This window comes from Aulonocara sp. 'chitande type north' Nkhata Bay, linkage group LG13, assembly GCF_057382095.1.
Source record: "Aulonocara sp. 'chitande type north' Nkhata Bay isolate Kocher_YH1m ecotype deep benthic linkage group LG13, A_spYH_male_GT1.1, whole genome shotgun sequence".
NCBI lineage: Eukaryota > Metazoa > Chordata > Actinopteri > Cichliformes > Cichlidae > Aulonocara > Aulonocara sp. 'chitande type north' Nkhata Bay.
This window is the reverse complement of record NC_141356.1, coordinates 12,087,054-12,114,767: the sequence shown is the minus strand read 5'-3', so window position 1 is coordinate 12,114,767 and position 27,714 is coordinate 12,087,054. Positions and strand designations below refer to the sequence as shown.

At 42.9% G+C, this 27,714-nt stretch overlaps 1 protein-coding gene across 3 annotated transcripts in view; it reads left to right on the top strand.

Moving 5' to 3' along the window:
* Nucleotides 1–27,037, top strand: part of kif20ba (kinesin family member 20Ba) — a 60,032-nt gene extending 32,995 nt beyond the window's left edge. For all 3 annotated transcript variants that reach the window (XM_086258742.1, XM_086258741.1, XM_086258740.1), the window contains exons 31-34: nt 21,779–21,853; nt 22,735–22,852; nt 24,488–24,633; nt 26,116–27,037. In XM_086258742.1, coding sequence (XP_086114868.1) covers nt 21,779–21,853; nt 22,735–22,852; nt 24,488–24,633; nt 26,116–26,196 — 420 coding nt within the window. In that variant the 3' untranslated portion in view covers nt 26,197–27,037. The remainder of the gene's footprint in view (nt 1–21,778; nt 21,854–22,734; nt 22,853–24,487; nt 24,634–26,115) is intronic.
* The last annotated feature ends 677 nt before the right edge of the window (nt 27,038–27,714 follow it).

Sequence of the window (27,714 nt, the reverse complement as noted above, 5' to 3'; positions counted from 1 at the left end):
AGTTTTCATCCTGTGAAATGGTCAGCGCCGCGGATGCTCTGTGATGCTCTTGGAAACCAGTCCCAGAGTGGGCTGAAGGGGCTTCGTAGAAACGGCTCTCAGACGGAGGCATGTATAGAAAAGTGAAACTGCACTGGAAGCTGAGCAGAACTGTGGACCTGCGCTTGGGTCGCTCGGTTGGCTTTGACCAATCCGAAGGAAGCACATGTAAATATTAAAGGGAACATGAATACGTGCACACACCTCTGGTGGTGCATTAAATTGTACAACTTCAGTTTGTTGCAGAGAGGAAGCAAAACCAATGTGTGTGCATCTAAAGAAAACATAACAATCATTCAGAGCGAAATATGGAAATAGAATATTTTAAACATCGAGTACGGTTCATTTTTAGCGCCAATAACATTATCCAAGTGATTCCTTCAGATGTAACACATTCAGTGCAGATGATAAACACCAACACATGTAGCAGCCACATATGACACTCATTCATCATAAATACCAGGAGAAACACTCAAACTTCCTCCCTGAGAACACGTTAAACGACCCCACACTCACAAGCAGACGAGGTCGAGTGCAGTTTATTCGCTTCATTCGACGTATCGCTCTTCCTGTCTTTGGCACAAAAGATTAATGCTTGTTGCAGACCTGTGTGTTACAGATCATTCACTCCTTCTGTCACGCTGACAGACTATTTTGAAAACTTAACATGGCTGTGTTCAAGAAAATAATTTTTTAAAAATATGTTGATGTAAAGTGAAAAATAACACACTGCAAATAGTTCTTTGTTTTGTTTTTAATTGATGGCGACTCAGCCCAAAGTCGGCGTTTCCTTTCTCTGTCAGGATCGGGGGTATCCTAAATGATTTTTATATGTGCTTCCAAATATTGCCACACTGAAGTGTTCTGGTTTTCTCAATAACATTAGACGCAATTTTCCAGACCTGTCACCGTGTTGCTCCTATAAACGCCACGTTGTCCTTATTTCCATATAATCACAAGAGGCAATGTGTTTGGGAGGCGCTGATAAATCCAGAGTGCTGAGGCATGAAAGTGCCTTATGGCAGTAATTCATACTCACACGTGCTCAGTGTTTTTAAGTTTACTACTGACAAAGTTAGTTTAAAAGCAGCTTTGTTAAGACCCAACAGTAAAGTTTCCCATTTAGAGCATGCCAAACTTTGGGGTCGGGTCAGGTTAGGTTAGCTCTAAGCCGTGTCTGGGTTAAGAAATGTCGTCTTCTTTGGTCATTACCCAGAGCTCGTGGTTGTAGGTGGTGGTAAGAACGTAGGATGAGTGTAGGTCGACATCTTTGCCTTTACACTCAGATCTCTCTTCTCTATACAGGAAGTCCTGAAAATGCACAAGAACCTTTTAAAGCAGCAGCATCGCTCGAACCCTTTAGTAGGATTTGGTTTTTAGTTCAGTCCAGCAAATCACACTGACGCTTTGCAGCAACGAGGAGCTGTTTATGGAGGCGATTTCATTGTGAGAATTCTGGTGTGTTTTGCACTTTTCTGTTAAAATGCACGACTCTGATCAGTCCACAACAAAAACTAGTTTGGGGGTTCCTGTGATGTAGAACTGTGGACTATATTTAACATCTCGACCTTATCCTGGCACGTCCACACATTCAGGTTTTGTCACAGTGACAACAGCAGCATGCAGCTCGTATAAAAGCTGACTATCCTACATGACTGCACTGCTGTTACACGTTCCTCTCCTGCTGTGAAAACAACTCACTTTTGTGGTCATCATATCTTTCAGTTTGACATCCTTGCTCATGGACTCGTTGGCACTATTTGACAGCAGATTTCACAGGTTCAGGCAACAATAGGAACTGTTTGTGACCAAGAGCAAGGGCATGAAGGATGATGTAAACAAGCAGGATCAAATTTGGGCTTTGACCATACAGAGAAAAGTAAAACCAAATGTTAAAGGAAATTTGGTTTACAGAGATTTCTCAAACATTGAAACAACAATAGGACGATGAGCTTTCACAGATGAAAACTCATTACCTCTATAGTAAGGGAACATGGTGATGGTAGAAGGCAGCTTTCATTTGTGGGAGAAGTGCATTTCTCAAAAATAAAGTGTACAAAGACGTGCATTTTAATGACAGCAGTCACCTCAGGTTGTTGTCGTAGTTTTGTAACTGAATCTAACTAAAAAATGAATTAATACGTTTTATGTAAATGCTCTTCAGACTCCATTTGCCTGATCCGTCATGGCACTCGAGCCCTCTTCACTCCACAAAAAGCGCACCTTGTTGAATAAAAGATGAAGATCATATTGAGTTGGTACCAGGAGGAAAGCTATTTAGAAACTAAATGATTCAATGTTGTGATGAAGCAACTTAAGATGTTCCTCACTCATGTGTTCTTCACTCAAACTTTTAAAAATTGGGGTTAAAAAAGGGCAGACGAGTAGGGCAGAGGATTATTTGCAATAGTAGTGCCAAGGAGGTACTCGAGTGTTCGGCGCTGAGACCGCGTAATGGTCTGTGTGAGCTAGAGCTCCGGTCGTGTCGTCCGACCACGTCTGTTGGACAATAGAACTTATTTTGAGGTGACTGCTGTGACACCAGTGCTGCTGGTTTGGCCCCATACTCCTCTCTCATCTCCTGACAGTGCGGCAGTTAGTTAAATCTGATTTTATAACATCAAGCAAATTATATGGAAACCGAGACCTTCAACAGCTGTACTCACGTGGAAAAATGCCCTTTTAAAGAGGGAGAGCGCTCCAGTAGAACCAGATGTTTGGGAACGCAGACCACAAACAAAGAACACACACATTATTATAAAATGGATTGCAATAGAGTTAGTGGTTACTATAATGTGTTTGAATTTGTTCAGCACTTTGTTATAATGTTACAATATTAAGCATTATTAAGGTTGGTAAGGGTTCATACCCCTGGGAAGGTATTAGCAAGTGTTTCATTCATCATTTATGTAGCATTACTACTTCTTAGTGTGCCTTTTGTAATTATACATGTATTATTATGACAATGATCACGATTACTCCTTACATATTTACAGCATGTTCAGCAGTGATAACTGTACATGCTGTAACAGTAACAGCAGGATAGATGTATCTGTGTTCATACATGACATACTAAAGAAGAGTCATGATATAGAAATGATGAGTCATTTACAGCAGGTATAAATACTCCTGCTGCTGTTTTGGTACCAGCAGCAGGAGTATTTACACCGGGGTAAGAGCCGTGCGATGGAACCCAAAGTAATTCCACTAATGACTGTTGTTCTGCTGACTGGGCTCAGTTCAAGAGAGAAAACTGGAACAAAAACAGAAGGCAGGGAAGCAATGAAAAAAAAGATGAATGGCTTTGTGTTGGGAAGGGGCTGAACCGATGTGACGTTACATCAGATTTTATTCTCGGTATCTGGGGCGCTTCAGTCAACATTTATGAACATGAACACCGGTTTTAAAAGGCAGTCTAAAAAAACCCTCACAGAGACGCTGAGACAAATTCTGCACTAGATTTATTTGTTTGTTTGTTCTAAACAATGAGACGGTCTAATAAAAATCCTCAGTTAAAGCCCAAATGTTTCATGGAGTAGAAAACATCAATGGAGGCATCCTCATCTGTGCAAACAGAAAAATAAGGCGGGAGGTTGTGGAAGAAGAAGGTATACAGGAAACAAATGAGGGGGAGGAAAGTTTTAAAATCAGAGTGAACTGGGCCAGTATAAATTTGAGGAAAAGTGCAGAGGGAGGCAGAGGCAGCGCAGAAAATTGAGAGATTGGTTGAGGGTAAGGAAGGAGAATGTCAGCCAGGAAGGAAGAAAAGAAACAAGGCAGACGGGAATCACAGAAAAGAGACAGCAGAAGGAACACAACAGCACAGTCGAGAGGATGGTAGGAGGAAACGAGGGGAGGCAGGGAGGAAAGAGGAGAAGAGGAAGATAAAAGTAGCAGGCGAGCAGAGACGAGGGGTGGAGGGAGTTTGGATGGCAAGATGAAAGAGGAGGGATTGTGGGTAGGGCTGTCGGATAGGAACACAGACTAAGAAGCAACGAGGGAGGGTAAAAAGCGCAGCATCTGACACGGTGGTGACAGTTACTGCTAACCTCACTGTGCTCGTAATGTTGGCTTCCATTAGAACAACTCTTATTAGCTTCATCGGCCGTCTTTTAAAGTGTGTACACTTACTGCACCGTGCTCATCCACCGCTGTGTTTTATTGTCTTTGCACAATAAAGCCTTGCATTACCTCTGACATGTAGGACGTACTAACTAACAGGGATATGCTCAGAGTGGATTTGTTATGCTAATTTCCAGCTCCATAGTTGTCCTTAGACTGCACTCCAGTAAAATCTTGACTCATCTTATATTTGACCTAATGCAGACCAAAAACACATTGTGGCATCTGAACTTGCAGGTAAGGAGATCAGGTCATGGTTCTGCCACTAAAGCAACATGTTGTCTGCTATCAAGCTGGAAATGTTGCAGATCGTAACACCTTCAGGTGTTTCTCTTTGAGCCTTTTTCCATTAAAGCTGTGATGTTTCGCCCCATAGTCAGATATGCATTTTATTGTCTTTTTTTCCTCTGGCTGGGAAAGTCTGCAAATACCACGGGAGGGATGTTTACGTCCTCCTGTCTCTCCCCACATCATAGGTGGATGCACACTTCCTTATGTGAAGCAGTGGTGTGGTTGGTGGGTTTAGATTGGTAGAAAGATAACAGTTTTAATTTGAAACAGTGAGGTTTGCAGATTCATGTTTTATGTATTTGTTTTGATGATTTCTGGAAAGTGACATTGCTTCTGAATTTTATATCTTTGTGGTATTTTGAGCGCCAGCAGTTTTATTAGTTTGATTATATCAAAGGAGACGGAATCTCTCTGATGTGTCCCAAACTGGGCAGCGCACACCAATGCAGTGTGGACAAAGTGTGTACATTTAGATACTAGCGCAGAACAATTTGTTCAGTTTCTGTCGTCACCGTAACATCATGTCTAAAACTTTGCAGAGTGAGTAAAGACGAGTCGTCTTGATGCATTGGCTGCTGTGATTGCAGCCATTCCCCAACTGTGTGAATGCTACTCGCGGTCTTTGATCAGTGGGCTTTGGTCAGTGGATGTTGATCAATGGTCATGAGAATTTGCATAATTAAGATTAGCCCATTGTTCCTTCAGTGGGCTGGTTTCAGTCATTATGCAAATGTACTGTTTATAAGATTGAAACCTGCAGTCAGCTAAGACTAAAGAAGTTACCTGGATGAGTGACCAAACGTTTCTCCCACTGAAAACGTCCAGATGAACAGAATCAACTTTTGGAGGCAACGATGAGTCATTTTCTGAGATGAAGGCCGTGTGAGGCCTTTGTGCTCCCACATGTAGGTTTGTTTCCTCCATCATTTTAATTATTACAACCTGCCATCAGTTACTGACATTTACTCTTCTTTTTTTTTTTTTTTTTTGTTTTTTTTTTGTTTGCCTGTCCCGTTTGGCTCTTTTGCATCAGAATTGTTGTCTAAAGGCAAAGAAAGATGCCCAACGGATTTACTTTACCAAACTGACCATCCCAGCCTTGCCGTAATGGTCCATTTGATTCACCTTTTATTGTTTATTTTATTTTCACTTGCTGAATACGGGACAGACTGGACTGGGGGAAAGAAGGGGAGAAAGAAAGAGGGAAAGAGAAACAGCTGAGAAGAGGGACGGGGGAGAAGGGCAAAAGACAAAAACCAACAGAATGAGCAGAGAAAAAAAAATGCATATATCGATCACCTGGATCACCTGCTGAGAAAGAAAAAAGAAAGCAAGCAGAAGAGAACAAGAGTAATAGAATAAACAACATCACAATGATATATGGGAATATGACAGTAAATACTAAATGTTAAACATTATTGTGCAGCACATAAGATCAACAGAACACAGTGTGCTTTGAGGTAGGAGCCAAAAAGGGTGTAGTTTGTGGGTGTGATCACCCGTGTGTACACCTGTGAGCATGGATGTGCTTGTTTTTTTTAAAAGGTTCCTTCATGTAATGATCTGCTAGAGGGTGTGGGGGGGCCACAGCCCCGTCCTCCAGGGTATGAAGCAGGTATGGAGGAGATCAAAACTCCAGACATCCAGAGGCCCCCAGAACACAAGAGACCAAGGAAGACCAACAGAGGGGCAGCCGCGCCACTGTCCCAGTAAGAGCTGAGGAGAGTCCCAGATGAGGGCTCACTCAGCAGCCGCGGAGCAGAAGCCAGGGGGAGTTGCAGTGACGCGCCCGTGAGCTCCGCCGGCAGCCAGCTGCGCCTGAGTGACCGAGCCCCAGGCCGAGAGGCCGGGGGCACCCCACCTCCGAAGTGGCCCGAGCGAGCCCCAGGCTCCAGGCCGCCAAGGAGTGAGCCGGTGTGTACCTGGACACCCATCCCCGGACACAAAGAACCACCAACGCACCGATGTCTGAGGGGGTCCGCCACTGGCAGGGGAAGTGGTGGTAGGGGGAGATAGGCCTCCAAACCTTGGAGGGCCTGAGATGTCCCCAGAGAGGTGGCGCCTGACACCCAACCTGACATATAGACACAGAAATACAGGCACACAAAGACACAAACATCCATTCCCACCCTCATGCTCTCATATGCACTTACTCCACACTCAACCAACGTGGAGACAGACATAAAGAGACGTTGTACACACAATCACACTCCCCAAGCGTACTCTACAAACCGGGTCTAGGTACCCTTGCCCCTGGAGGGGGGAACTGCACCCAGACCCAGGTGGTGTTACCCTTTTCCCTGCGGTGGGGGGAGGCAGACCACCCCGACTCCGCAGCAGCAGGGAGGCCCCACACTCCAGACCGCAGTCGGACGGCCAACTCCTCCTACTAGCCCCCCCGCTCCAGCAGGTCGCAGAGAATGGGGGTGAGGGAAGACTCCAAACCTCCCTCCACCCGCTCATTGTAGTGTTGATGCATGTGTGTTCTAAGGTGCAATTAAAACCCAGGAGGGCATGGAGCTACCTGCCAGAGAGCAGCAGGTAAGCGCATGGTCCCTCCTGCTAGCCCTCAATGTCTACGTGTATTTAACATTGAGAGGTGGGCAACGATGCCAGGGGTGGGGTGTACACCCTGATGGTAATTTGGACTCCGTGTATCGTGCCCACCCCCAAGATCCTATATGTATGTGTAATGAGAGTGTGAGTAATGTGAATGTCTAAGTTGTGGGATAAAATTGAGGCAGAGGCAGCCAGAAGGGGACAGAGGGGGGGGGGGGGGGGGGGGGGTAGCCATTTACTCTTCCTATGCATCCAGTGTGGAGTGGATTACAGTGTACTGTGGCTGCATTGGCTTTGTTATTTTTATTTTTTTGTGACACTCTGTGTCAAAAACAACTCATGTTCGTGGTAGCAAAATCCTTTCTCCCACCATTTAACATATAACTACATGCATTGAAACAATGCGGTGCTTGTTCTTTTAACCACAATAGGGTGTGTATGTTTTTGTATTGCTTAAAGTGACTCACAGCCAATGTTCTCCTGGGGTAGGGAATAAGTAGCGGATATTCGCTGGATCTTGTAGAGGCTCTGTAATTGACTAGTCGTGTATCGGCCCTTCAATCTGTCTCTCTGCGGGTCTGTGTGCCGGCAGGATCTTGGCCTATCTTTGATCCAGCTGAGAGCACAGGCGGAGAGCAGGTTCGTCACTGATTAATGGGATCACTCTTAATAGAGCCTCACAGAGGTCAAGGAGAGACTGAGAGTCGGGAACAAACAGACATATGAAGCCCTCACAGTGTCAGCTATTTTATTTTATTAAGCTCAGTTTCCTGAAGGAAAACCTTCATGTTCAACACAAATGTAGTAGATTAGTCAGAGGTGGAATTTGAGGTTTGATTTAGTGCTTATCTGCCACATTATTAATAGATTAGCAATTATTTCTCTTCCCTCTTGATCTGAAAGCCGACGTGAGCGTGGCGAGTAAAAATGAAACTTTCGTAGAGGAGCTCTTTTCAGCTTTAAACTGGTTAGTAAATAATAAATTAAATATTAGCGGTGGTAGGCTCTAGGAAATATTTTAGCAAAATAGAATTTTAATTATAGCCTGTTTAAAAAGATCAGTGCGAAGTTCAGTTTTGCAACAGCCTGCAAATGATGCCGTACAGTGTCGGAGCTGGGTGATGTGGAGAAAAGTGGCAGCAGTATGAATACACAGTATGCATCTTTTTACAAACAAACACGTTACAATCACTGTTGTTAACAATGAATGTGTCATTTCGAAGCTCACAGTATAAACCATGTTGTTAGGTGGGGTTTTACCATAGATGGTGTAAAGATGGACGCGGCCACTGATGTTACCCGTGGGCGACTTATTTTAGAACTTAAATGCCACTGACAGCAGGAGATATGTAGTTCACTGACACTAATGTCTTTCATTAGACAGGAACACGAACACACACACACACACACACACACACACACACACACACACACACAGATCTGTACATAGTGTGTGTGTGTTCCTGTCTAGCTATCTTTGTGAGGACCGAAATCTGCATTCTGCTATACTTGTGAGAACCAACAGTCACTTGTGAGGACACACAACCCGGTCCTCACAAATTTGAAGGCATTTAAAGGCATTTTTGAGCCTCAAAATGTGGTTCTAGTGTCAGGGTTACAATTAGGTTATGGTTAGGGTTAGGCAATCATTTTTAATGGTTAGGGTAAGGGGCTAGGGAAACCATTATGTCAATGAAGGTCCTCACTAAGATAGCTGAACGGGGTTGTGTGTGCGTGTGTGTGTCTGCGTGTGTGCGTGCGTGATCAGCATCCCCGTTATCATCAACCTCAGGCTCAGCTTTTCTTTGTGTGGTCCTACACACCCCAACACCCATAACACATCAACATAAAACAAGCTCATTCTGTTCATACAGATAGCAGCATTAATCAAAATGAACAATAATCACGTAAATACAGTAAAAGAAGCGTTTTTAATAAACATTATTTATCCTCAAGTATAATTTCTGATTGACTCTTTTACGTCACGTCTCATTTACATTCATTTACTTCAGTTCCAAGATCGGGGTTCTAAGATTTCACCCATATTCACGCAGCACATACACACCCTGCCATCAGCTGTCTCTGTTTCTGTTCTTACTGGTTTTTATATTAGTGTCTTAAATATCTTTTTCTGTGTATATAACATTGGTATATTGCTATTTTATCTAAATGTCACCAAACCTCCCCCCCACCACACTGCAATAAACTGAGCAAAAAAATATTAATGCAATATTTTTTTCCTCTAACAAACTATATCAATAATAATTCCAAATAGAAGACTTCCTGATATGACTACCTGATCATAACTGCAATAACTTTTCAGTACAGACACGCCTTTCAGCTCTAATGGAGCAGAACGAAAAAAAAGTCTCTTGGCTGCAGAAGACACCGACCTTATTGCTCCCTGAGCCACACAAGCCTTTAAATCTTTAGCCGTGTTTCTGCTGCATCCAGGTTGTTTTCTCCTTGGCTAAATTCAATGGTCGAGGCTTTCCAACAGAATGTGCTGACCATTGAGGTGCAATGGCATGCACATACTGCACACAGTGTTAATATTAACATCCTCAGGCCTGTGTGAGTAATGTTTATAATAGTGAGAGTGTGCATCTCCAGGCACACATGAGAGAAACTATTTGTTTTGAGCATAAAACATGACTGCAGCGGGGAGATGGGGACCCTTTGGGGTGCTGGGTCTTGAAGAGACTCTGCATAGCGTCATAGGCCACCTGTAACTGAAGTGTAAAAAATGTTTTTCTTTTTAAAATGCCAGGAAGCATTAAACCGTGTCAGTGCATCCTCCTCTGATAACCTGCCCACAAAGATAAAAGTTAAGTGTTTATATTTCGTGTGTCCTCTCCTCGCTGTGCAGAGAACCTCAAATTAGCAGGTGAATTTTAAGAAGACAGACGTGTCGGGTGGATAACCTGTGGACTCGAACACGTTTACCAGAAACGCCACAGCTGACATTTTCTGCACAGTCTCTTTGTTTTCTGTACCACTGCCATCCTTTCAGTAAATATCAGGCTAAAGGCAGGAGCCACACTCATTAGTATTGGTTAACACACTGTTAGTTTAGTCAGTTAACAAACAGTCCTGGAAGTCCAGGAATATAAAGGGATTAGTTGTGGTCCTTCTACAGCAGCAAACCTCGGATTGTGCTGGGAAGGTTTTGCAGCCGAGTGAGAAGTGCTGCTGAAGAAAATAAGCCAAATGAAAGTCTGAAGCCACGATCCTCAGCTGGAAAAGAGTGGATGGCCCACTCCAGATGGAAAATGAGTTGGTGCCTGTGGAAGAGTTCAAGCATCTCTGAGTCTGTTCACGAGTGAGGGGAGAGCATAGCAGGTGATGCAGACACTTCACCTCGCTGCTGTAGCTGAGAGAGCTGAGCATGAAAACAAAGCTGATCTACGTTCCTACCCTCACCTATAGCCATGAGCTGTGGGTGCTAATCCAAAGAATGAGATTGTGGAGTAAAGATCTTTTCCACATCAAAAGAAGGGAGGTGAGGTGTTTCTGGCAGCTGACTGGGACGCCTCCTGGAAGCCTATTAGAGGAGATGTTTTTGGCAGGTCCAGCTGGAGGAGATCCCGGGTCAGACCCAGGGCAGGCTGGGTATCTTGGCTTGGGAACGCCTCAGTGTCCCTGGGGAGGAGGTGTGAAGTTTGTACCTTTGTTTCCAGTCAGACATGTTTGTGCTGTTTATCCGCTTTAGAAATTGGAGCATTTTCTGAAACCCCAGTGTTATAAGACCTCGCCATCAGAATCGCAGTTTAATGTTTCCAGCATTTCTCTCGTTATTTATTTTCTTGTTTATTATTTAAATTGCATTTGCACCTAAATATCATTTTTTCAATTTTCAGAGTAATTTTCAGTTTACAGAATTTAAAAAAAACGTTCTCAAACATGCACAAGAAGCTACCACAGAACACAAAAAGAATTCAGTAATAATTCTAAATGAGCTTTTATTAAGGTTCAAGGTTCTTTATTTGTCACATGCATAGTTATACAAGTATAACACACAGTGAAATGTAGCCTGACACGCTCCTCGACATGTGCAAAAATGGGGGGGGTGGGGGGTGTAGAGGAAGAACATTATATATATCTACATATAGTATATACACTGGGTGAATGTGCAGTAGTAGTATTACTCAGCTGAATAAACAGTAAAGGGTGCAATACTGATGTTTTTACTACAAGAACACAGTTAAAGGAAATGTACTCAGTGTTTTATCCAAATTATATTCTAAACGTTGAATACTCTGTAGAATACTCGACATGTTACATTGTAACATTTTAACACCTTTTCCCCTGTTTTTCAAAGTCTTGTGTTTTCAGGAGGAGTAAGCGGCGAACAAAAACTGAGGTACCTGATTATTTCTATATCATAAGCCCAGAAACATCCACTCTCATGTTTTTCATCATCATTCGCCTCATTAGTGTATATTTCACTCCTGGATCTAATACAGTTCTAACTCACCATTTTCCCATTATGAACACGTTACATCATTTAGTAAATCCACTTTGCAGAATCACATCTAAGCATTAAGTGTGTTGAGTGACCTGAAGGCTGCATAAATGCGAGGTGTGATCAGAAACGTCTGCCACACGGCCGTCTCTGCAAAGACCGTCTTTGATTTCATTAACAAGGTCGTGCAGCTCAGGAGCGTTCCAGCGCTGCCCGAGTTTCTGTTCAGGCCACTGCTGTATGTGCACATCTGCTCTTTCACTATGGAGCCCCGGCAGAGAGCAAACATCAGCATCTGTGAAATGAACCCAAACTATGGCGTCTTTAGAGGAGTTTCGCTGGAATCCCCTGCCATATCGAAGCCCACAGGGGGGCACATGTTTGTGACCCTCACAGGGTCTGAGTGGCTCTCACACTCAAGATGATGATGATTCCACCAGATTCAAATACTGCTTGGTGTATTTATTTATTTATTTATTTATTTATGTAAGGCTGAATACGTGACAGAGTATAGAACCTGATCAGTTTAAAGGCTTCACTCCAGATGTGAATTGAAAGTGCAAAACTGTGAAACATGGGTGATGGATGAGCACTCCACATGTTTCTGGGTCACTCAACAGATCTGGATCACCTTGTCTTCTCTGCTAATTTAGGATTGAAAATGAAGGATTGCGGTTTGACACTGTAACAGGTCCAATCACGTCCCAGACACACAAGTGGGACAGACAGACAGAGCCGGGACTTCAGGGCAGCAGTCTGGAAGTAGCAGCTTTGCTGAAGGTGGTGTAGCACTGTCCAAGGATATGTTGAAGGGGAGACTGGGGCATGTTTAAACTGCATGTTTTTTGGTGACACAGAACCTGATAAAAACGCCTCGTGTAGGAGCCGTAAATCAGGAAACCTTTTTTACTGTGAACGAGTTTTAGTTTCTTCTTTGGCTCCAGGCCGACAGATGTTGGACTGAAAACCGTTAAAATGCAGTGCAGGAAACCACCCTTTCATCCAACATGCCGTGCATCAGTAAGATACGTTACGGATGGTGTAGCCCACCGAGGGTGTATCTGCATGCACATAATGTGATCGTTCCCAACAAGCGGAGTAAAGCATCACACCAAATGAGGTGTTTACATGGGCTGCCTGTTGAGGTGTTTCATTGATTTACTGGTTTCCATCCTACAGAGTAAAGTGTGACTAATGATCGGAGGCGCCACCTTCAGCATGATGCTGTAGTGTCACAGATTCCCTCCTCTATTTGACCTCTGAAACACATTTGTTCCATGATACAAACGGGCACACAGCTGCTTGGCTCGGATGAGGTTTTGCTCATACTTGATGTGATTTGTGCGGTCGGGAGAAAAGCAGATTAAGTTTTTATGTGTCATATGTAAAAATGTGGCTCATTAGGCACCGCTGGTGTACATGTTTCTAAACTCACAAAGGTGGGGCCTATTCCCTGCTCTGTTCGTTACAATAATGTTCAGTTACTGACGCAACTTCATGGCTGCAGGATGTGCTGTTGAACTGTATTGCATCATATCCAGGAAGTTGTCTCTGTTAGCCTACCTACCCTCATTTAAACAGCAGTAGACAGTAGCACACCTGCTCATTAATAATTTACTGCAACAGAGTTCATCTGTCCGCTTAAAGGATTTCTTCTTGCTGTCTATCTTGCGTGCGCTGTCTATCTTGCGTGCTGCACAATATCGTTTATTATTTAGTAAATATTGATATCTATGACTAGCTAGTTTATTGTGATGGTGCTTTGTTTTCTCTATTATTATGTTGCTCTTTGTTGTTTGCTGTCTCCTCTGTTTGTTTTTTTTGTTTGTTTTTTTTTTTTTCTCCATACAGGTGACCCAGGAGTTCTTTTTTTTTTTTTCTCTCTCTCTTCCCCCCCCTTCTCACCGTCTCTTCTCCCCTTTGGTTTTCTTTCTTTCTCTCCCCCTCTTTCTCTCATTCATTCCCCCTGTCCTATTTATTAAAAAAAAAAAAAAAAAAAAAATGACAAAGGATGAACTGAAGCTCTGCCATCACGTAATGTCGCATACTGCTGTTTCTGATGTCATTTAAAAAAAAAAAAAGGATTTCTTCTTTTTTCCCTTTGTAATCTGAATATGTGTCCGATTATTGTCTCCCCCGTGTTTTTTGCTACATAAAGATGTGCGGCAGCAGTAGATGCTGAAATTAATAAATGTTTACGACATTAAGACATTAGCAGGAACTACTTATCATAAAAATGCTTTGTAATTGTCTTTATTGAGGGGACATGGGGGCGTTTAGATGAAACACATGACAGTAAATGGAAACCGGTCAGTAAACCAACAATAAGTGATAAGCAAAGAAAAATATAACACTGGAAACCAGAGCAAAACAAATCTATTGTTTATAAATATGTAATTAGAGTTGTATTAAGCAGAGATCACACTCCTGAAGACTTCCCCCTCGTATCAGGACGTATTAAATCTGCCTCTCCTTGGTCTTAACTGCCAAAAAATGGCCTAAATTTGTTTGTTTTCAACCCGTTAATTTACACTGTTCTTGGTAGATTGTGTTGATCATTATTTAAGTGAACCGGAGGTCTCTGTGTTTATAAATGAGCACACTTCTACATTATGATATTTTCACCCCCTTCGGCAACTTTTGCAACTCCAGCTTCAAGCTCGTTTGGCCTAACTAGTAGATGTAGCTTGAGCCAGAGTCGTGACAGGTCTTTCCACAGCTTGCTGATTCTCATTTTAGCTGCAGGATAGATGGAGTTCAAATCATTCATTTTTTTTTTCTGGGTGTTTAAAAAAGTAAAGTTTGTTTTTCAACATAAATTTTCTCTGTGAATGTTTTTAGTGTTTCAGTGCAAGAACATCACAGTAAGTACAGCGTTGCTCTGTGTTTGGTTTCCACAAACACTGCACGTGTATTTGTGGAGCTGTGCTGTTGTCCTCCGTCCTGCAGGGAGGTCAGCGTCGATGTGGAGCTACAGAGCGGTGCTCCTGGAACCTGCCGGGGCTCAGTTCAGTTCAAGGACACTTGAGCAAATAACTCAGGGTCAAAGTGTAAAATTATTATCACCGGGTCGCATGTACGACCACAGGCTTAAACTGACCCCTGACTTCTTCTTGTACTGCTGAACTTTCAAAATATAAGTCGGCACGATCCACTCAGCTTAGTATCTGCTGAGAAACTTCAGCTATGCTCATGGAGGTGGAACACTGGATATTCTTCAAGTAGCCCCATAAAGTAATAAATACCAATGCTGCTGGATCGGTAAATAAGCAGTTTCCTTATAAAATATATGGAATCTAATGGTGATATGTCAGTGTTGGGCTTCGAAGGGTTTTTATGAGAGAGAAGACAAATATGCTCCAGTTATGAGTTTTGACAATTTATTATTAAACTAGTAGAATTTCCGATTAGTTTTACATGCTGCCATGTTGGGCTGTTCGATATAACGATATATATTAGATGATGATATGAAAACGTCTTGTTTCATTTTAAGCTATCGTTTGTTTCATGGTGTCGCAAAAGAAACTGTTTATGGCAATATTTGTTTTCATCGCTTTGATGGTCGCTGTAGAAGTTCTTAAAGTTCTCTCTTTCTCTTATATTTAATATAACCACACTACCGACGGATAAACCTTAGAACACGCCGTGTACTAAATACAAAGGATATTGCGGCCGTTTCTACTTATGTAACACTCGACTCCAGGTACACGATGCCCAGCTGAAGACGCTTCACGCAAGTAGAGTTGCCTGAGATTCACAGAATATACAGAAAATGTAAAATTTTTGTGACGTATGTTGTTGTCGGGACGATAAACGTCTTATATTGGGATATGAGATTTTGGTCGTATCGCACAGCCCTACTGCTGTGGACCTCCTCTCTCTGGCTCAGAGACAAAAGGCTTCCACACCCAGACACTAAACGCTTTTATTGCACGTCACAGAAAAGTAATATTGACGTGATTGAAACAGTTTAGCGTGGCCTCCTCGGGTCTCATCTCGGGGCGTCTCTTATTTGGAGACGACCCTTTTGCAGGCAAAACTCCCGTTACCATGACAGCCACCTCTTGTGCACCGGTCAGGCCTGTAGATTTAAAGATGGAGGAAGAGTGCATTCCATAGGAGCAGATTTATGAGCGAGGCTACATCCCTGCGAGGGGGTCTGCCAGTATCAGAGTGTGCCGTGGAAGACAAAACACAACTACTGTGAGAAGAATGAGATGTTAGCCTGAGATTAGGTTTATGGTTAATTTCAGAAGCATCTGTTCTTGTTTTTCCATAGATTTTTCAGGATCAGTCAACATCCCAAACCTTGTTGAAGCAGTGACACTAATATTAATATCTTTGTTTGAATGGGGAGAAAGACGGCTCTCATGACGTGGTGACGGCCATGAATCGATTTTCCAAGAAAGCCGTTATGTTTGAAGTGCTCAGTGATTAGTTATAGGTGGAATCCTTCATCGCCACATTCTGGTATTTTCTTTTATCTATTCTAATGAAACACGGGCTGCATTTATATCTGCATCCTGTGTTTCATGGCTAAGTGTTGTTTTTATTATAAAAACATTAAATTATCATTATGGTGATGATTGCGCTCTTGTCTTGTTTTAGAATCCGATCTCAGTGCTAACGGCAAAGTGAAACCCTATTTTCAGAAAAGTTTCCATGCTGTGTAAAATGTTGGGATATATTTATCTGGAAACAGTAAACACAGTTAAATGCTGAAACAAATTGGTTTAATATGTTTGCATTTTGATTTTACATTTTTTGTGTTTCATCAGTAATCTACCCGGGGAAACCAAACGTTTCTTTAGTTTTACTCCTGGGAGATGAACTGAGCATGTATTTAAAATCACATGTATTCCATTCTTTGCGTGGTATAAAAGGTAAATTGCAATCACTCCATTTTTGGAAACGGGGTTGTTGTGTTCCTGCCATTCGTCTTGTTCTTCAGAGCAATTATGCTCTGGAATCATTTACATTAAATTGCTACTTCTTAAACGGAGTGCTCATATTTCATCGCTGACACCAGGCAGGCAGTTGCATGGTGAAGTGGCTTCTTCTCTGATGGGTTTGACATCTGCAGGCAGTGACCCAGCAGAGATTCGGCTCCCGATTTCATCAGCCTTCCAGACTTCTGCACCAATTCAATTTTTCTCTGAGATAATGGAGCATTGGCAGCTGATGCATGTATGCTGACACGCCACGTTCACGCATGAGCAAATAAACCGCTTCTCCTTTTACTCTTAGCACGCAACCCTTTTTCCTTCTGCCTTCCCCGATTTTTCTCCTTTCAGTTTTTTTTATTTTTTCTGTTAACCTCGGACCCCTTTCTCCACATACCCATCCCCCCCCCCCCCTCTCCATCTCATCTCTCCCAGCCAGCCATGTCTCTGTTCAGCAATGATTTATTGATGATGGTGCTTTCTGTAGTGGAAACATCAGTGCTAGCCCAGAAAGTCTTTACCTGAGTTTTTTGGTTGTATAATGTTGGCGTTGGTGAGGAGTCACTCTGATCCACACACTGATGCACTGTCCTATTTTAACTACGGCTCAAAAGTTACAGAAACCTTCATCTGACTCCATGAAAACACAAGTAATTGGAATATTAATGTCTTTATCACTTCAAATGTTATCAAACAGATTGACAGGCTTGAGATCCTGTGAGAGAGAGAACCACCTAACTGCTTCCTCTCTGCGTGCGGCGCTTGGAGCTCTGATTTGGCTCGCTGTTCTGTGGTAGGAGTAAACTGGCACCAGTGGAGCAGCGTCTACTGGATATGGCACGGTGCTAATCTAAATCTCTCTTGTCCTGCACAAACCTCCCACTTTGATACCAAAGCTCCCAAAACATCTCATTTCCTCCATCGCGTGTGACGGTTGTCATTAAGTGCTCCCACAGCTTTTATTCTACGTCTCACAAAGATTTCTCATCCTGTTCATGACATTTTGCTTTTTTACTCTTACGCTTTCTGACGTCTGCAGATTTGTCTTTTCCTGTTTATAACGTGGTTGGAGATATTGGTGTTCCTCTGCACTTCTGGCCAGAGGCCAGCTTCCTGTAAATATTCCCTGTGTTTTGTGGGTCCCATTTATTGAAGCTGCCAGTTGAAGGCCTGTTTATCAAACACGAGTCTGATGTACTGTCCTCTTTCAGCTCTCCACCAGGACCTCCCACTTCTTCTTCTGCTTCTGCTTCAGGAAAGTTTGTAATTATCCAACAAAATGTGAGCAAAATGTCTCTTTTGTTGGCAGTTTCCCACTTCATCACTCCGAACACAAACACTGACAGACTTCAGAAGAGAGAGATTCTTTTTTTCTGGCCCTTTTGTTCCTATTAAACTGCCCGTCACATGTTGATGCTCCAAAACCACAACTAGCCAGATGTATTGATTTTTTTCCCATTTTTTCTTTAAATTTAACAAACAATTTTTCGCTGTGCCAGTTTTACTTTAAAAAGAGATGTCCATTAAGTGTTAAGCCTCTCAACAAGATGAACTTGCATTGTGTAAAATGACTGAATCTGATGAGCTACAGCTTCTCTTCAATTAATTCTTCGGGTAAAAGAAGCAAACTTTGACGTTTGAGCGTCTCCTGTTCAGACCAGGCTGTGTCTGACGCCTGTTCTGTGCTTCTCCATAAAGAAACAGCTGTAGTAATAAAGCATGTTTGAGTCCAGAATGGGAAATAAACTGGAAATTTCAGCTTAACTTTGTTGCGTAGGTTGCCTGTGAAATTTCCCAGCTACTAATATACGTTTAGAATGAATCATGTTAATTCACAGTGAATATATGGAAGATTAATGCTCCTGTTCCTGTTCTGTAGGTGGATACAGGCCAGCACAAGTACATTTTAAGATCAGTTAAAGGCTCCGGTTTCCTGTGTGTCACATGCAGAGCAGACATTGTGCTGTTGAGATAAATGTTGTAACAGTTATGACATCAAAGAGGTTTCTGAGGTGTATCAACCGCTTAGTGTCCTGTTTTTATAGTGAGTGAGTACACGGTCTGAACGTGGCGCTCTGGTGTACATTCATGTGTACGACATGTAGCAATGACCACATCTCTGCGTCTCGCCATCTGATCTGCTTCTCTTGGCGCTTGATTCATTGTCTCTGGTACATTTTTGTTCTCCACACGTTCCCTCTATCGTCTCATCTCTGCGCCTCTACTTCTCTTGCACACATTTCATCTCGCTGACTTTCTCCACACATTCCAATTACACGTTCGTTCTGTCGCTTATCGCGGCTCCTCTGCTCGTCTCCTCTTCTTTCACGCTTTCCTCCCCGCTCTCTCTTACACTCGCTCCAGCTTCATCGTCTGCGTTCTTCACATATTTTATCTCTGCTTTCGTACTTGGCGGTCTGCGTTCCCTTCCTCCTTCCTTCCTTCAATTTATTAAAAAAAAAAAAAGTCCAGTGAGTCACTGGTGACTCCATGTTGTGACCTTCTTTCTGCTTTCAAAATGGAGCGTTTTCATCTCATCCGCCACGCCCACTCCTCCTCTCAGGTCAGCCTCATCCCAAACGAGAGTGAGTCAGAATTGATTCACTAAAAAAAAGTATATGTTCAGGGATTTGTTGTGCTGGAGCTAATGCAGGCGCATCATATCTGAGAACGCTGTTTTTAGAAACGCACAGCACACATTTGTCTGTTTTCTGTTCCTTTGTGGGCTCCAATGAAGCACAGCGTGGAACCCGTTATAGCCACCCCGACCATGAATACTACACGGACATGATCCCTCATTGACTTCCCAGCCTCGTAATGGGTGTAGTTGGTTTTGCTTGTAGCCACAAAGGCCCTTTGAAATAAAGCAGCCAGTACAGATGTTCCTTCCTTCACTCTGCCAGAACTGAGGTTTGTGCTGCAGTACACATCAGGCAGTTGGTCTCATTCGGTAAGGCTGGAGTTGTTTGTGATAAGATACAAAATATGCTGATTATTAAGTTATTAATTGTAAAATATGGCCAAGTATTTGCAATTTATAAAGATGACAATTAGTATAACACCGGTTTAAGGTTGGCGCATAAACGTTACATAAACGTCTAACTGTCTGCATTTTGGTCTGTGAAGAGAATCAAATGGGCATTTTTCATTAAACTCTACAACATTCAGTTTGTACAGCTTGTGTTGATATGGAGACAAAATTAATTTCAGGCTGAGTCGAGGCTGCCTCACGAAAATGCTCTGAAAAAACAGGAAATTTCAGGTTTGAATCGGTGGATACAGCTCGTGTAAAATCACACTTTGGTTTGTGAAGTTTGATTAGAAAACCTGAGATGACTCGTTGGCTAACAACTTGGCAATCACCAATCATTCGCTAATGAGTATGACCTACATGGGGTGATGTAGCTCAGAGGTGGAGCAGGTCATCTGCTAACTGGAAGGTTGGTGGTTTGATCCCTGGCTGCTCCAGTCTGCATGCCAAATATCCTCGGGGAACATGCTAACCCCAACTTAAATGTCTGTTAGATCTTACATAAAAAAAAGCACAGCGAAAAGTGCTGGTGTGAATCGTTGAATGGGGGAAGCTTTGTTAAGAACTACATAAGAACCAAAGTTTACAAAATGGATTTAATGTTCTGTTCAGCATGATTCAAAAAACTGAACTCATAAGTTCGATCACCAGGAAAGTGTTTACTGAGGTCGGGGCTGTTTTCCTTGTGTTCACTACGAACCCGCGAGATTCTAAAGCCACGGAAATGAGAAATTCTTCAATGGCCAAGTGAATCACCTGATGTCAGCTTTTATAGCACGCTTTTCATTTACTGAATACAAAACTGAAGGCACAAAGAGCCACAAACACACAGGTGCAGTAAAGGTCTGGCCGAGCATCTCAAGGGAAGAAAACGGTGTTTGGTGATGTGCTTGGATTCTAAAGATTTATCCGGTTTGTCCAAGTTCAGCTTAAAGTTTAAAGTTCGCTCACATTTTGTTTGTGGTGTCTGTTTCCAAAAGCCTTTGGAGCCACGAACATTTGGCTGATCTCACATTCATATTCTTGTGCACCTGTGGACGTTTTCAGCTGTTCTGTTAGCTGAAGTCAGAGGCTGATGGCGTCCACTCGTTGGGTCTCCTTCAGCATCGAAACGATCGTCACTTAGTTTGATTTTTATTTCAGAGAAGTGGGCAGAGTGCAGATTGGGCCATTAGTCGAATCACTTGGACGTGCCTGAAAGGATAAAAGTAATCACTAATTTGAAGTTAGGAAAGTTTTTTTTTTTTTTTTTATCTTTACTCATTTTTAATGAACGTGTTCAAGACTTCTTTGTCATTGTTGTTTTTTCTTCTTGCCTCTAATTGGTGGCTGTATCAATGAAACACAGACTCTGTTCTCATACTCACCTTTATTTGATTGACCCAGTGGGAATTTGCATCAGTTTACATTCTGTATGTTACTCGTGTACACTTTGCACAGGCTGTAACCTGGTATTACGGCTATTTGGAACTGAAAGCGTTTCCAGCTTTTCAAAAGGTCCAAAGTTTCTTTTACAGGTGGAAAGAAACTTTAGCAAAAGTGGTTCAGACGAAACATTTGTGAATTTTGAATTTCAAACTGCAACTTACCAGATTTAGAAGTTGCAAATTGAATGCATCCATTCACCATTTACTCACAGCTCCATGCAATCATGTCATTCCACTCATCATCCTGTCATTAATACGCTGAAATCTGAGATGCTTCCTTTAATGAAACATTCTTGCAGGATAGTTGATTCATAGACTGATCCCTGGTAAAGTTGGGAACGACGGAGGAAAACAAACCCAGCTGTTATTCACACATTAGCAGAGGCTTCCCTCAAAAAGCGTATCGATCCAGAACTGAAGCAAACGTCCAGGCGCTCATTTTTCTTTGTTTGCCGTAATGAAAGCTTTTCCACACACTGTTGACAGAAACTCATTGCTGACATCAGAATCTTGTTTGAAAGCGAACATTGAAGCTTAATTGGGTGTTTGGGAAACACCCAGGCATTATATTTTGACTGGTAGTAGTTGAGCTTGTCAGCTCTTTGAGTCCCTCTGCAAAGTAAATACGGCTAAATTGGAGCGTGTTTTCGCTTCTCGAGAAATATTCAGGCTGGTAAAAGTGTCATTTACCTCCTACCGAGGCCACCGGACAAAGCGTGTGAACATCTCGCTCTCGTCTGCATCGTATTAATGACCAAACCCATCTCGTCCATAGCGTCCTGTCATTATGAAATATTTTGGTGGTTATTTCTCCTCTGGTACGGATGACTCAGTGCACACTCAGTATTTTAACACTTTGTACGTGCCTTCATGTTGCTTGTGTGTGTGTGTTTGTGTTTAGGAGGAAGTGGAGGCAGAGAACAGGCGGAACACGAGAACCAAACTGACGCCAAAGCTGACCCCACACCGGGAAGAGGTGAGAACCACAGAGAGACAAACACACCCATGTGATGTGCAGACACACACTGAACATCACTAATTCATCATTTCACTTGAACAAAGCCTTGTACAGTGCAGTGTTTCTGCTGCTCGCCGAAGTTCACATGATGATATTTTATGGTTAATCGCAGAAATATAGGGGATTGAATTTACCTGTTTGTCGTCAGCTCCACCTCATGTTTAGTTTTAATGCAGACTCTCAGCGATGCTGACAAAAAGCAGCTTTTGAATTTTGATTACGTGCACATCAGCACTATGGTGAATTTAAACATGTCCACCAGCCAAGAAGAGATTAGGTCTTCAAACATCCACATGACAGGACACAGCTCACCTCCACATGCAAAAAGCCCCGTCATCGCTGTGCTTGCATCTTTAATGCAATTCTCTTACATGAGAGAATACTTCCATCCAGGATCAATTTACTAATGGTCTCTGACTGACGGCCAGTTAGCGGCGCCCCTTAGCTTCTCCCGTCCGGTGGTCAGGCCACAGTTGTGTGATCCACGCCACCGTCAGCTGCAGCTGTAGAGCCTGTAACACGTGAAGAGCTGCTTCATGTGCTGCTGCAGTCCAAGACGGTGGAGTTGGTCAGAGACAGCTGATTGTGCTGCTCAGTTGTTTTTCTTTTATTTGAAGAGGAGCGACTGTTAAACAGGATTGTTAAATAATGAAATTAAAAAGCAGAGCGCAGATGTACCCACACACCGTGACATCAGTCTTACTCTGTGGAAAACACCTCAACTGTCAGACAGTTTTCCCATTTAAACGTCATTATCTGCACTCACCCAGAACTCTGACGCAGCCCTAACGAGAAGCTGTTTCGTACGTGCTAACTGTGCTTCGCTGTTCTTTGATCAGAGCTCCTCCCCAGCGGGTCGTCACGACTCCCAGATCAGCGTCCGCAGCAGGAAGGAAGGAACGCTGCAGAAGATCGGAGACTTCCTGCAGAGCTCCCCCACGCTGCTCGGCACTAAAGGTCAGCACGCGACTCGTTATTGTTGGTGACGTTAAACTCGAACTATCTTTGTTGAAGACGATCGTGGGACTGAAAAATGTTCTTTATTTCGAACATAAGACGGAGCAGCAGAAACCGATGCTGCGATTGACGAAAAGTGCGCTTAATGAGTTTTCTGTGCTGCACAAAAGTCACGTTTTACAGAAAGTGCAGAAATCTGAAATGTTCAGGGCGTTTTTTGCAAAGAGGAAAGTTAAGATCACAGCAAAGTAAGTCTGTATAGAAAACTACAAAGCAAAGTGACTGCATTAAAGAGGGTTGGTATTCACATGATCCCACTTCCTCCCTTTACAGTCTGGGATAGATTTTGCTAGTTTGTCTCCTTCACTCTGTTCTGTGGTGCACTGCAGTCACTCCAGCAGTCAGACAGGCCCCAGGCACGCTGTCTTGCTCCTGGCGCAGCCTTCTGGCTGTTTTTAATTGCCTGCGTGTAAGAACCCAGATGTGGCGGCTCTTGTCTGTGGAACAACTGAAAAGGTCAGCGTGTGGAATTGAGGCATTTTTAAAGGAGCCTGGTTCACTTACAGAACAGCCCAACCTGAAGTTTCTGGCGGTCGCCGGTGCTTTTATGCATTTTAATTTGTAATTCATCAGGATGCGAAAACATGAACGTGAGGACTGCAGTGGCCGAGCCTGCATCAGTCCATCAGGAGCTGTCCTTCACTGATGCAATGTTTCAGAAATATAAAAGTGATGGTCTGAATGTCTTTCATTAGACAGGAACACACACACACACACACACACACACACCAGAACTTTCCCCACAGATACAGTAGATCCCCTCTGCTGCATTTTATTCATTCATCTGCAGTTATTTTTACTGAGAGTCCAGGAGGCAATCTTATCGGTCCAGATGGGTTTTAGGAATCTTCAAATTTAACTGTGAGTGTTGGGGGGGAGAAACGCAGGGCACACAAGGACAAACCTCAGAGCTCCTGCCGGAGTTATTTGGAAAAGCATTGCGCAGGTTTGACAGAGTAAAAGGGCAAGGGCAGTGAGTTTGGGACACTAATGATGGCTTAAAGGAGAGAGTTAAGACAGCCAACATATTGGAATCAACCAGAGTCTTCTCTGTTTTATCCTCAGGGACCCACAGTTTCACTCGGTCAATTAATTGTGGCCTCAGGGCTCCAAGGCAAGGTTGCTGTCATCTGCAGCCATCTGACCCACCCTTCATCTCTCTTCTCACCTTCACTCGTCTTTTATCGTCCTTATTTTAATTCCTCCACTACTTCGCTCTAGCTTTCAGTCTCCTATTTCACCCTGCTCATCCTCGAATCGTGAATCCGTCTTCCTGCAGGAAGAGCTTCCTATTTAACCTGGAGAGTAACTCTAAGAGCCAGCGTTGGTTTACTGAGGCAAACAAGTTTTCATAATGGACCTAGCTTGTTTGTTTCAGCTGGATAAACACGCCGTCAGCTTTGGATTAATTTGTCTCCCGAGTCGTCTTCACTGATAATTCCTGTTTAAAGTTTTTAGGCTTTAAATCTGCGATTAAAATGATTTATACACGCACACTAAGCATTGTGATTAACGGGATGTAGTTAAGGATGCTGTTCAGCATGCTTCTGCTTTCCTCTAAAACTGTGTCTGCAGCCAAGAAGATGATGAGCCTGGTGAGCGGACGGGCCGGCACAGATGCAGCAGCCTCCTCTTCCTCCCTCAGTCTGAGAGCAAAGAAGAACAAAAGGAAACTCTACAGGCCCGAAATCTCCTCCCCCATCGACATGCCCGCGCACCCAGTGAGTCTCACAGCGTTTAGTGCAAACATGTCCGTATCAGCGCAGACTTACTTTTTATTCACACAAAGCTCCGAGGAACGTTTATTTTCCTTAACAAGTGCTGATCCCGGCCTTTTTCCTGGCTCGGAATGAGCTTTATATTCGTTTGAATATTCCGAATACTTTTGGCTCCAAAAGTTATTTTGCACTCTTTGAAATACGAGCACAGATGTGATGGAAATGCAGACCCTCAGCTTTAATTCAGAGGGTGCTACATTAACTGTTTAGTAGGGATGGGTATCGTTTAGGTTTTATCCGATACCGGTGCCAAATCGGTACTTTTGAAACGGTGCCGGTGCTCAAACCGGTGCTTAAAGAATGGAGAACACAAAATTGGTCCAAAAACCTCTCATGTTCATCTGTTTTTTGTAAAAAGATAACAATGTTAGCCTTTTCTGCAGCTATGGGGCATATATGGTATCACTCTTGGCTGGAAGCTTAATCAATGGAAAAAACACAAACTTTGTCCAAAAACCTCTCATGTTTAACTGTTTTCCACTTTTTCTTTGGTCATTTTAGCCTTTTTGGCCAGGGTGAAGGGAGTATCTGCCATCAAACAAGAGGACAGCTGCATGTAGCTATGATGATGTTTGCTAGTTCACCTTACATGCATTAATGTAATAACGTGGTTAGCCTACTCAACGTAAATTACACACGAACAACATGAAGCTACTCACGCAGAGACGAACGGCTGCTGCTGCCATCAAATACGGTGCATTTCTCGGCTTTTAAAAAAAACGCTATGCGTCTCCAGGTGTTTCATGAGATTCGAGGTGTTACCTCCTTTGACAGTATCACAGTATCAGCTTAAAGCACTTGTTGCTGCTGAGTTTGCATATTTTGCTGTGAAGTACAGCCAGACTTTTGACCGCTTCGCCTTGGGCATTTTTAATCTGTAGCTCTGCTCTAACAGAACGTACGTACCTGGCCCCGCCTACTATCCTCGGAAACGTAAAATGATTGGCTAGAAGTGTATCACAGCTCAGGAGAAATAAAGCACCGAAATGTGCGCTGCTTTTCGGTCTGGTTACTACCGTTTATGTCAGAACCGGTGCCATCATGGCACCGGACACCAGTACCCATCCCTACTGTTTAGTTATTGTTCATTTTTATACACAGCCCGTCATTTTCACAGGTCACAGGTAACCAACTGGACAATGGAGTCCAGTTGGTTACGGTCATGTGAGGCCTGTGTCATACTGGCATTTTCCAGCTGTTCACTGGAACTCTCAATATGAGGTTTAAAGAGACGGACCGACATCATCCTGAAAAAATAAACCAGCTCAGCAACAACTAAATGCCTGAAAGACCACAGGAGACATTTATAGAGTGATCACAGAATGATGTCTTTAGTATAAAACCATTGGTTCCACTCAGGAGGAGGAGGGGCAGATTAGACTTCACCCTTTCATCTGAGGGCTCTAATGTTTGGTCTCATTTCAGATCATCAGCAGAGAGCCGGAGGAGAAAGAGAGCGACCATCAGATCATCAAGAGGCGCCTTCGATCCAGGAAGGCCAAATAATTTAGTCCATTTGGAGGCGTGGCCCGCACCCATGACCATTTCCAGGCTAAGCTAACAGCCTGCTGCTACTTAACCCAGACATGGTGGTGATTTCAGTATTTTCCTGACCGATTCAAGTATTTCAGCGTTAACTTAACGTAAACTTAATTTTGAGTTTTTCTCAGTAAATACTTCACTTGTTAGATTTCTTTTGTGATTCTTAAGAATCAGAGATGGGGAGAAAAATACAGGCTAGCCAGTTAGCAGTTAGCAGGGAGGCTCAGCTGCAGGTGAGGGGGCAGCATCTGAAAACAAACTCAAAAATCATCAAATGTAAATAAATCTGTGTGACGCACTCAAGACTGACATTCCAATTTACTCTCTCAGCTGTTCGTTGTCTAAATGTTGACATTTACTATCAAGTGATTCTTTTCTGATAACTGTAAGCACTCTGACTTTTTTTTAAAACCTTTACGTGCAATCTTTTGATACTGATGTGCTGGAGGTCCAGGTGCATTGATTTTTACTTTCTTTTACTTCTTTTTCTAGGACAGTTAAAGTTGACATAGTTGAGACATATTTAAATGTTACAAGTGGTTTTGTATTGACTTCATGTGCACGTTTGAAAGCTTCTGCACTTTATCTGAGACGAGGAGCAAATTGTGACCAAGTGTGAGAAAAACTCCGTCTGGTGCTGCTGTGGTAGCCAATCGCCTTCCTGCAGTTAAAGTCATGACTGAGTGTTTTCCCCAGGATAAGTTTTCGGGACTTGTGCCTACCTTTAGTTCTCTTTAGATCACTACACTGAACACCCGACTTTTCTTCTTTTCTACACTACATTAAAAGTTTGTTTCAATCATAATATTCTGAGTTTTCTTTTTTATAACATCTCCTGTTTCGATATTATGTTGAAGATATTGTGGGGTCTTAACTTGAAGTGTAAAGCATCTAAAATAGTGCAATCTAAATAAACAGACAGAATAATGATACTGTTGGGATTATGGGAAGACTAGTGCATGTTTGTGATCTGTGCATGTTTGTGGTCGGATTAGGTTTAAAGTTAAAGTTTTCCAAACAGCAGCTTTTCAATCATCCAGGTAAGCTTTCCTTACCTGGATGATCGAACATGCATCAAGAAGCCATTTTCGGTCCAACTGCTGGTGATCATAGAGAATAAAGTTTGAGCAGATGTGACGGAGGAACCAAAGCCTGGACTTCACTGAACCAGATGGATGGACAGTGAAGGTTTGTCTATTACAGGCATTCATGTTTTTGAAATCGCACCACCTCTACACCAACAAGAAGCTCCTACAGTCCAAATACACTTTTTCTTTGCTTCTCTCTCTCTGGTTTCACGGTTGATGACTTCGTTTTGGTGTGTCTGAAAGAGAAAACAGCATTTTCTCTTCCAGACACTTTTCAGCTCACAGACTGCTGTCCTGCCAAAATCCTTCAGCTCCGTTTTCAATGTCTTCATTAAAGACGTCTTTGTGAATTTATGGTCTGGTTTGGTATTTTCATCTTTATTTTTTGGTACCG